The sequence below is a fragment of the Populus alba genome, chromosome 1 (genome assembly GCF_005239225.2).
Source record: "Populus alba chromosome 1, ASM523922v2, whole genome shotgun sequence".
In the NCBI taxonomy this organism is placed as follows: Eukaryota; Viridiplantae; Streptophyta; class Magnoliopsida; order Malpighiales; family Salicaceae; genus Populus; species Populus alba.
The window spans coordinates 6,929,074-6,940,436 of NC_133284.1; the positions used below are offsets into that span (position 1 = coordinate 6,929,074).

Sequence of the window (11,363 nt, forward strand, 5' to 3'; positions counted from 1 at the left end):
TTTAATTAATTTATTATTGTTTCCTATTTTTTTTGTCTAATTGAATTAAAATCAATTTATTTGATCTCGTAGGATCTATTACCCGAGATGTGTTTTTTTAAAAAAAAAAAAAAAAACACATGCAGTACCTAGCTAAATATTATTTTCATGCAAAAAAAAAAACATAATTCAGCCCCGCAATGTAGCACGGTCACAAAGTGCGCGCGCATATAGCAAAACATGTTAGACAAGTGAAGCTAACGAAAATCTTCCTTTTGGTTTGAATATAGTAAAACATAAAAGCAGTGGAGTTGTAATGAACACTACATACCTAGATAGACCAAACAAAAGGTGTTCTTACACAATTGGGAAAGAACATGATTAAGGACGTTGGAGGATTAATCATAGTATGGCCATTTAGGGGAAAACCTAATGATTTCAAGATAAGCACATCATTTCTTGCATCAAAATTCAACATGAAAAAGCCCTCCACTCCGAGTGCTGTCTCCCCTTTCTCCTTTTCAAAGTATACTACTGCACATACCATATCTGTACATACTACATACACACATGCTCGTACATGTGTACGTATAAATTAATGTATATAAATACATCTAGTAGGCTTATGATATCCTTTCTTCACTCAAACAGCTGATTGGATGTGCCAATTTCTTGATGTCAACGAAGATCATTATGATTGGATATGTCTGCTTTCATCATTTTCACCCTTGTTTTTTCTGTTACCCTTTATACTTTTCAGGGGAGAAAATCACGTGCTAAAGCAAGGCAGCAACGATCGAGGTCACACAAAATCTAGCACACAGACTTTAGGAGGAAAACCTGTCCTTTCAACCTTTTGGGTTTCATTTACAAAATGTTGTCAATTTGGTTTCCCTCTAATTAATATATAATTGCACTTAATTAAAGCAGCTGGATCTTACCATATATATACATAGAATCGACCAGGCTTCTTTTTCTCTTTTGGGAGTTGAAAATCAAGGCATGACTCGGAATTCGTCCCTCGTCTTGATTGATCATTCTGTAAGGCAAGTCGTTGTTGAAATACAGCTCTGATCCATATATAATTAGACATCTTCAACGAAATTGCTAAATGGATAATCAAAAATAAAAAAATAATGTTTTAGTTTTTTTTTTACTTGTTTTTTATACTCCAAAGAAAAAGTCAAATGAAATACTAAAATATCTTTTTTTCCCCACAAATGTTATTCCTACATATCTCTCAAAAGAGCTAAAACTAACAAAGTGGTGCCAACAAAAGAATAAGTCAATTAAATCTAGCTATGTGGAAAAAAAAAATAACATCAAAATTATTAAAAAAAATAAAACACTTATTTATTCTACTCTAATAGAATCGGCTTTTCAAATGACTTTTTTTTATTGAAATATATATTGTAAAAAAATTATATTTATACTATTTTATCAATTTATCTTTTTAAAATAACATCTCGCATTGGAGATGCTCTAAGAACTATACTTGTGCGTTTTTAGCTTAAGCAACCTCCTGTAATAAAACAATGATCAAATTGTTAAACCCTTTCTTGTAATATTTGTTGATCAGTCGACGAATCACTCAAAGCTCAAGTGACAATAATCACAACTACATACCTTGCTCAAAGCTCAAGTAGACACTATCAAATATATGGAAATATTCAAACCTAGCTAGGGTTAGACTATTTTTTTTGAAAAACTTAGGAAAAAAATACGAAGAGTGTGGAAATTTTTTTGGCAACATCATTAAATAAAAAAAACTGTTTGATCTTGAAACTTGTTAACTTGGCTTTATGCCTGGCTCGAGTTTCCAACTAAATTGTGTAAAAGCTGATTTAAAGTCGGTCAATCAATTTAATAAATCCAAAAATAACTTGAACGACCAGTAAAAATATAACATAACTTTAAAATGATAATTTCTTAGAAAAATAGATGATCACCAAGGTTACTTTATTAAACTCGTAAACCAAGGTTACCATGCTAAACTTGTAAACTAAACCATTGACTCCACAAAATTTAATCACATAGTTTTTAACTTTTTATTTAACTAAGTTTTTTTTTTTAAAAAAAAAAAATAGATCATATTTCGTTGCTAATATAAAGATGATATTTAAATATATTTTTTATACCAAAATAACCATATAAAAAATAAATTTAAATAAACAATCAACTCTAAATCACAGTAAACTCATAATATAAAGATTGAAATGGTTACATGAGAAGATTTTATTCTGATGCATGCCCCAAAGATAGCTTGAAATACCATACCATCACCGTAACTGGACTCGAGAGGCTTGGACCACGGGTCAACCTGAAGTTAGTCCAGCAACAGTAAGCATAGTTAGGCTCTGTGACCACTTGATAAAAACCTTGACCTTAATCACCTCGGTTCAGGGGCAGTCAATCAAGCTCTTTTTTGCGAATGTCGGGGGAGTGGGTCTTGCCTTTAATTCCATGGTTAAACTTCTAGATGATTCTTTTATGGACGGTTTGGGCCACCGTTCCATTATGAGAAATTCTATCTTTAGATTTACAGTTTTTACCGACAGCTCCATCGTTATCTCCGTTAAGTTTTTAATAGTCAAAAGCCAAACAAACTTGAGTATCCCCACTTGTCAAGTTATCAATGTGTAATAACCCCACACTAATATATTACCAGAAATCTCCATCTCTATCTCCCTCCTTCATTTAATTAATTTGGTCCGTACGTACGTATGTTTACTTTTCTTACACAACATCTTTAGTTAGTTAAAATTCATACTTGCCATATTACTTAAGTTAGCACTGTCGTAGATGTCCTTGAAACCTTCTTTAGTTTTCTTTTTTTTTATTATTATTATAGTGTTCAGTTACTAACTTAATTAATTTTATAATCTCTGAAATTAATAAAATATAAATCTTTAATAACCCTAAAATTTATAAAATTTAAACTATTAATTTTTAAAAAAACAAACTCAAAACCTAATCAGTTAAATTAAATACTTTAAGATTAACTTTTTAAATTTTTAATTAGAAGATCGGTGTCATTTTCAATGAGTAACTTTATATTTATCTCCATGTTAATTTCTCCTTTCAACGAGCGTATGCATGCCATTCGTCATTCGTACGGGTCACGTAGTGTTGTAGCTTATCCAAATCATTCAATAAACATCTAATATTGTTTTTTAAAGAAGGATCTAATTACATAATTCAATAGAAACTTCAGTTCTTTCAAGTTTCAACATAAGTTGTTTAAAATCAAGAAGAAAGCCAGGCACTCATCTTAGTTTCAGGAAAATGTGCAGGAAAAACTGCTAAGTGTCAGGTTCTTAGGAATTGAATCCATAGTAGAACGACACCCACTAAAATCACGTAGATGTTCTTGAGACCTTCTATAATTAGTGGAACGACACCCACTAAAGTAAATCTTAGACACGTCGGAGCGATCCCGCTTTGACGACTTGACTACAGACAACTTGTCTAGAAATTTAGATACTATTGGACGGAAATTTAGTTTTACTTTATAGAAGGATCTAATCAATTATCCTTTGACTTTATAAAGGTCCAGGCTAGTTGCATCAAATTTATTCAGAAAATATTTCTATTTTGATCAACAATTTATGAGATCCTCGGCACTTTTTACCCCATATATTTATAATTCTCGGCTTTCATGGATTTTAAATTGTCGACAATGCATTGAACATGTATGTATGTATGTATGTATGCTCACACCTCGAAGTTCGCTTGTCACATTTGACTTGATTGATTTTTCCTTAAGATTTTGAAATGTGGAACCACTACAATCACTCCGATAGTGTAGCGATTACTTTTCAAATAGCTTTTCGTGCCGAAATACATGTCAATAAAAATTTTGACATCAGTGATCTAGCACTCAATTCTAACATGCTTCTAACTAGGTGATGCAGTACTTTTTGAAAAAATAAATGTTTTTTTTTAGTTATTTTTATTTTTTATTCAGTGCTCTTTAGGTTTTTCTAGTTTTTTATTTTAATTTTTTCTATTTAGTATTATTGGTGTTTTTTTATATATATATATATATATAAATAATGTAATAGCTTTTTAATAAGGAGTCTAGAATGAAAAAGAAGAAGAAATATTTTAGGGCTTGATTTATTTATAAAAAAACCCTATTATCTTTGTTTTTTTTTATTGTGTCGATTGGTCCCGACACAATAAAAAAACCCTTCTCCTTTTTTAAATTGTTTTATTTATTAATGTTTTTAAATAAATAATTACACTGATATTTAAAAATTTACTTGACATGCCATATTTGTAAGTAAGATTAGAGCTTTTTATGGTAATACTAGAAATTACTTTATGGATAATTATATACAAACCTAATATACAATTTTATTTTTTTTTAAAAATGCAAATGAATATTTAATTAGAATATTTTTTTATTTCTGTATTGTGTACTTTTTATATAGTTTTCTTAAATTAATTATTCTTTTATTTTTTATACAGGAACATAAAAATTATCAAGACATGCTTTTTTATTTTTGTTAAAAATTGCTTTTCAAATCGTATTAATTGTATACTTCTATATTCATCCTTGAATTTCGTATTGTTGTAGGTGCACCCATGTCTCCAATGTATTTGGGATATAGGTTTTATTTTTTGTACTGATTACAATTAAATTTCATTTTCAAATAAATATCAAAATCGATTGGAATTAAGACTTTACACAAGTGAAGTTGGGAAACATGATCTTGCTGAGTTAACTCAATAATTATAGAAGCTAAGCTGTGCTCGGTGTCCAGCCACATACATAATTGGGCTCTAACAGGGCTTCAGAGTCGGTGAAAAGTAGGGCCATGTATTTTTCTGATTGAAGATTGGATAATGCTTGAATCTTGATAGCATTCTTTTTACCAGTACCACTGCCATTTCAACAAGTTTATCTCTTCAAATTTCTGGCAGTGGACATGAACTCATTGGCATTTTCGGTTGGGAATTACACTCCCAGAAACCTCAGGGCACCCAATACAACACTGCCCGCTAAGAATCTTGACACAACAAAAGTATCGAGTATCAAATTCTCGAGCCACAGCCAAGAAAACTTTTCTCGACAGCTGCAGCTTTTCAAGAGAAGAGAAGCAATTGGTCTTGGCTTCTGCGCAGGCTTTCTTGATGTTCTCTTGCAACAACAGCTCACTGCAACAGCTGAAGAAGCTCCATGTGAGCTAACAGTTGCTCCTTCGGGTCTTGCCTTCTGTGACAAAATTGTGGGCACTGGCCCTGAGGCTGTCAAGGGACAGCTCATTAAGGTAATTATCTTCTTTTTTTCAGCCAGTTCAAAAGAAAGGTAGAAAATTCCATAAGGTTTTGTGAGCTGGCACCATTTGCCAATTTCAAATTTGATCTGTAACATGTACATCTAAGCCAGTTTTAACATGGTCATTGAGTAACATTAAAGAACGAGATATGTTGGAGATTTGCCGTTTTTATATGCTTACCCGGGTACTTTATTACGTGGATGAACAAATGAACAGGCACATTATGTCGGGAAATTGGAGAGTGGAAAGATTTTCGATAGCAGCTACAATCGTGGAAAGCCTCTCACGTTTCGAGTTGGGGTTGGTGAGGTATGCGAATGTCTATATAATCTCTTCTTCTTGAAACTTTTTGCTGTGGCTGTGGGGGAAAGGATTAAATGATGAATCAATTTGATATTCCTGGAATATAAAAGTCTAAATCTGGGATGAATCTAAATACATTACATGTCTAATGTCTTGGAATATTAATTTAATTTCCTAAATTAAGTGGTCACCTCTCTTAAGATTTTCCCTTTAGTACTTTAGTTTGATTTGTTAATTCAAACCGGAAGCTTTTTTGAAAATTTCTCATTTTCAAGGATAAGAACTGCAGTCAACTGATTGCATTGTTGTTGGTAAAAGAGTGCAAGGTAAATCATAAAACTGGTCGGAATGGCAGGAATTTCTCATATATTGGCTTGCATTATGTTACGGTTACAGACCGTGGAGCAATGTTGCTGGTTTTGGTTTTGGTTTTGGATGATTAATTTCTAAACAACTCACAGCTCCTTTAAATGAACCCAATAGGTCATCAAAGGCTGGGACCAAGGTATTCTAGGTGGTGATGGAATTCCTCCTATGCTAGCTGGTACGAGAAAATATATAAAAACAGTAGCTTCTTGGTTGTATTTTGAATATCTGACATCAACCATGTTATCTTTGATGGATTTTAGGTGGAAAACGTAAATTGAAGCTCCCTCCAGAACTGGCATATGGCATGAGAGGGGCTGGATGCAAAGGAGGTGATTAAGCATCCCCTTGGTTCACAGATACTTCACAACTAAATATGATTTTGCACTTGTTATATATAAATAGCATTCACTGTGTTTTTTAACCGACAGAACTTGTTTTTATGATGTTATTTGGGCTATTGAAAAAGAGAATTCTCACAGGTTACATAACTAATGCAGGTTCTTGCATCATTCCTCCAGATTCAGTCCTGTTATTCGATGTAGAGTTCATTGGAAAGGCTTGAAACTTTGTTCCTGATCAACTTCCCTTTTGAATTGTGAAGAGAATTACATGTTTTGATTGTTTCTTCGGATTCTAATATCAGTTTGAGATGGTATCTTAATTAATTTCAGATGGAATGAAGATGTTGGTGTAATTCTGAGGATGAATAGCGTTGAAGGTTGTGTTTGATAAATTATAGGAGGTCGGCGGGCAAATGATTTCATCAATTAATCAGAAAGTTGTATGAGATTTTGGTGGAGGTGAACCAACATGTATATCAAAGGCTTTGTTATTTTCTACTTTCTAACCAGCGGAGGTGTTTAGCATTGCATTGTTAAATCTTGAATTTTATAAATGTGCTAACACTACACTTTACATTTTATTTAAAAAAGTCAACAAAAGATTTATGATTATTTATAGATTTGTCATTACATTTATTTTAATGATTAAAGTGCTCTTGAAGTCATGAATTTATAAAATAAACTTATGTTTTGTGTGATTCAATATTTGTTTTTTGCTGGAACAAAGAATAAAATTTAATTTATCAAGATATAACTAATTTTATAGTGTTTTCATTATATTTCTCGCTCTTAAAATGGTATTTACTAGATGGAGGTTTTTTATTTTAATAATGCTGATATTTTGAAACAAATTTCTATTATATTAAACTTGATTTTTTAATATTTCAGGAGTTATATAATTTTTATTATGAATTACTTGATTACATGATTAAAAATTCATATCAATAGCTTATTGCATATTTTCCCATCATTAAAACACCTCGTGGTTTTGGTTGTTAGGCTATTTTGGGCTTGGCTCATAGGACTTAATATGGATAATGGCCGGACATAGGGCTTATGGTGTATGAAATTGGATGAAAATTGATTCTTGATTCAGTTGTCAATGATAATTTACGTGGATATGTATAAAGATGGCTATTCATATATTTTTTATAGTAACCTTACGAAGATGATCGTCTCCATAGGACTATAGTTTTTGCGGTGACATTAATTTTTTTTTAAAATTATTATTTTTAAATTATTTTATATGTTGATATTAAAAATAAATTTTTAAAAATAAAAAATATTATTTTAATATATTTTTAAACATAAAATCACTTGTAATAATACCAAACGCTACTCATATAGCATTAGAGGGTCCGAAGTGTTTCCAGGCTTAATCATTACATCCTCGATTAGGGTTTGTACTTTTTACTATATCTTTCACATGTTTTGGTTGTTGATTTGGAGTTTTTGTGTTTCTTTTTCTCCTTGTGAAGATGATGAGAAAGCGACTAAGATAATTTCAGTGCAAAAGGTCCCATCGTAATTGGCTTTTACAGGCCTTGATGACCATCCTGATATATCGACACCACCATTCCGAGTCTCTTTCAGATTTTAAACCGAAACGGTGTCATTTAGGAGGGTAAAGAAAAACCCTGAAAAACCAAAACAACATCCCTTTGGTTAAAAAAAGAAGACTGATTTGAAGTAAAACTTGAGTTGGGCCAAGCTTCTAGTTGTCAGATCACCATGTTGATCTGCTGGGCTGCATGAATAAATAAAATCTTGTTTTTTTAATTTATGTAGATCTTTTGAGAAGCAGATGGATACAATTGTGCCATATAATTACCATAAGCATGATTTCACTGACAATTTCTGTGATTAACACAAGTTATTTGGCATATTTCCTTAAAGTAACACAAAAAAGGAGGAGAATTCGATTCAACATATAACATTCAATCGTGGCAATCGTAAAGCTATTTCCAGTCTCAAAGCTTGGTAACATGAAGATGATAAAAAGGGATGGGTCATTTCTCCTTCTGTAGGAGTAAATAAACCGGCCACTCAACACCATTCCCGAATAACACCTCCCTTATGGCTTTCTCCTTGGATCTTTCTTCAAAAAAAAAAAAAAAAATAATAATAGAAGTTTCTGTTAAATTATACATCAAATTCATAAAGGTCAACTGTTCATTAGGTAAGGCGTGATGTAGCCTGCGTTTAAACTAGTGGATTTCGTTAAATAAACTAAGCTCATCTTGATTTTGTTAGTGTTAATTTCTTGTCAGTATTTTAAGAAAATCCGGCATGACCTGTCCGATCATATCACCAGATTGGATTTGTTGGGTCTCTGTGGCCAATGAATTTGTATCCTGACCAGTAAATACAAGACATAAATAAAGTACAGGAGCCTAGCATGCAAACCAATATCATTTTAACGGCTATAGTCAACACAAATATATCAATACGTTAGGGTTTTTTTTTTTTTTTTTTTTTTTACTTTATCTTGGGGATATTAATATGCTAGGTTTTTAAAAAATATTAGGATGTGAATACGTCTAAGTCATGGGTGCGTTATTATATAAATATATTTTTGTATATGTACACATGTTATGCATATGTTGTTTCAGCTTCTATGGATTTGGAAGGTGCGCGGTAGCTCTAAACTCTTTTTTATTATGGCAATTATATCCTTCTTTGTGTCATAGCGTTGGACTATACAGGGGCCGTGCTTGAATACTGAGGGCAGACTTTGAATTTTTTTTCAATGTAAAAAATATATGCTAAAGTGATACCAATATTTTTTAAAAAAGTAAAAAAAATCTGAAACATGGCCATTCACTTTTTGGGTTAATATAATCAATTAATTTAATATCATGATTAAAAAAAGCATAGATAATAAATAAAACAAAAAGGAAAATTAGCAATATTTTTACAAGAGAATAAAAAAAAGCTTGTTGGAGATTTACCGTTGGTCAACCATGGACAACTCCACCACAAAAAAAAAGCTTACCGAGATGGTTCTATCACTATTATGAAAAGTTGTTTGATGACATCAAAAGAGGTCATACATGATGTAATAGCAATAACCTGAAAAACAAACTAAATAAAATATCTTAAAATGAGTATCTTATACTTATATTCAATCAATTAATTTAATTTTATTAAAAAACTTAATTTCTTTTAAATAACTAAATTTAACAAAGAATAACAATAAAAAACACTTGAGATAACTTCGGGCATTTTAAAATTAGTAAAAAAATCCTATGGAAAGTAAAAAGATAAAAAAGTTAATCTCCAATTAAGTAAATATTGAATGATGAAACTAAAAAACATGACTTTAAAAAAACAAAAAAACAAAAAAAACCCAAGTAACCTTAGGCAAATGTTCTAAACTTGGGTTAATCTCTAAAACTTGCAACTTATGAAGTCCTAGACTTAAGTTCAACCAAAAAACTCATTTCTCAATCAATTAAATATTAAAGAATAAAATTAAAAAAATATTTTTAAATCTAAAAAATTTATCAAAGTAAAACAAATAGCAATTAAGAAATAAAGATCAAATTTGGTATAAAAACAAAATAAAATAAAATACTAATTGATAAAATTAAAAAATAAATTCAATTAAAAAAAAGGATTCACAACAAAACATATAACAATCAAAAGAGATTTTATAAAAAAAAATTAAATACTAAAAGAGATTTTCAAATCAAATTTGACAAATAAAAAAAATTAAAAAAAATAAAATTTTAAAAAATTAATTTTAAAAATTAATTCAAATAAAATAAATAATAAAAAAAATAAATCTATAAATAAAAAAAAACGAGATTCAGCATGAAAAATAATGTTTAACATACTAAAGAGAAGATAAATATTAAGTTTATCAACTACCAAAGCAAGAACAAATTATTTGCGAATGGAAAGTTTAATAAATAGATTGAAAAGTCTCCCCCCGCAGGCGAAAACGAGAGCTACGACGCTTCCTTGTACGAGCCAAGTCAAGAGAATCTCCTTTACGCTTCCTTTCAATAATACTTCGCCTTCCATAATTGTCCTTATCTGGAAAGACACGTCACTCTCGTTCTATTGGACGCGGTTCTGATCTGAAAAATACTACTCTGTCTGTACTAATTCTAAATCTAAAATTCATGCAATAAGTTTTTTTTTTTTATTATTTATTGAAAGTTGCACGGATAATAAAATTTAATGAGCAATAGGATTCCTAAACTGAATAAATCCTTGTAAAAATTAAGAATTAAATGAGATTACAATAAAAATAATTATTTTATACAATTAAAGAAACAAAGTACTGCATCATTAAAATTATTAAAAAATATATATTAATTTGATGTATTTTTAAATAAAAACACATATCTAATTATAATTTTAAATGTAAAATATACGGTGTGGATCGTTTTAATGAATAGAAAAAATAAAATGGAAGTAGCCGCCGGCAAAGGCCCCTCCCTTCCTATAATAATAAAATGAGGACATCACATGACAATGTATATAACGTCACATAACAATAATAAACGGGTCGATCTTCTTATAATAATAATAAATTATTAGTATGCCAAGCCTAAGAGTAACGGGGAGGGTTTTAAAAGTATAAAAAAATTGTATAATTGTTATTTTATTGAGAAAATAGTGAAAAAAATGTAGTGATGTAATATAATATTGAACAGCCTAGATTGCCCGGTTGACTCTTCCATTCTGGGAGGTGATTTGATTTTTCGCATGGAGACACTCAACTTGCCTTGTAAGGCGGGCTCTTACTTTCATCTGTTTTTCTGCTCTGCTGCCTTGACCATCCGAGGCTCTGCTATGCTCCTTATTTTCAAAGTATTTTATTTTCTTGACTCTCTAAACTCGGATTTTAATATAAATCTCTTCTTTTGAATACACTTGATGGGTATAAAAAAAAAGATATTTTTTCAAACTATTTAGAAAGAAAAATTAGTTTTGGTTAACGGGCAAAACTAGTTTAATTTTTATTAAAAATATTTTATTGCATGCAAAAATAAAAATTAATATATATATATATAGAATTGTGAGTTTGGATGAGAAGAGTTCTGAAGAATAAGGAAAGAAGAGAATGGTAGGT

The 11,363-nt window shown here is 30.4% G+C and overlaps 1 protein-coding gene across 1 annotated transcript; it reads left to right on the top strand.

Moving 5' to 3' along the window:
• Nucleotides 1-4,828: 4,828 nt before the first annotated feature.
• Nucleotides 4,829-6,775, top strand: LOC118042438 (peptidyl-prolyl cis-trans isomerase FKBP13, chloroplastic). The gene is made up of 5 exons (XM_035050106.2): nt 4,829-5,255; nt 5,481-5,573; nt 6,051-6,111; nt 6,197-6,265; nt 6,434-6,775. The coding sequence occupies exons 1-5, from the start codon at nt 4,914-4,916 to the stop codon at nt 6,496-6,498; spliced, it is 630 nt and encodes a 209-aa protein (XP_034905997.1). The 5' UTR covers nt 4,829-4,913; the 3' UTR covers nt 6,499-6,775.
• The last annotated feature ends 4,588 nt before the right edge of the window (nt 6,776-11,363 follow it).

Bases quoted from the DNA above. Each gene is read 5' to 3' on its own strand.
- LOC118042438 (XM_035050106.2), top strand. From the start codon at position 4,914: ATGAACTCATTGGCATTTTCGGTTGGGAATTACACTCCCAGAAACCTC. The intron at 5,574-6,050 runs GTATGCGAATGT...TGAACCCAATAG, and splicing joins TTCGAGTTGGGGTTGGTGAG to GTCATCAAAGGCTGGGACCA. The intron at 6,266-6,433 runs GTGATTAAGCAT...TAACTAATGCAG, and splicing joins AGGGGCTGGATGCAAAGGAG to GTTCTTGCATCATTCCTCCA.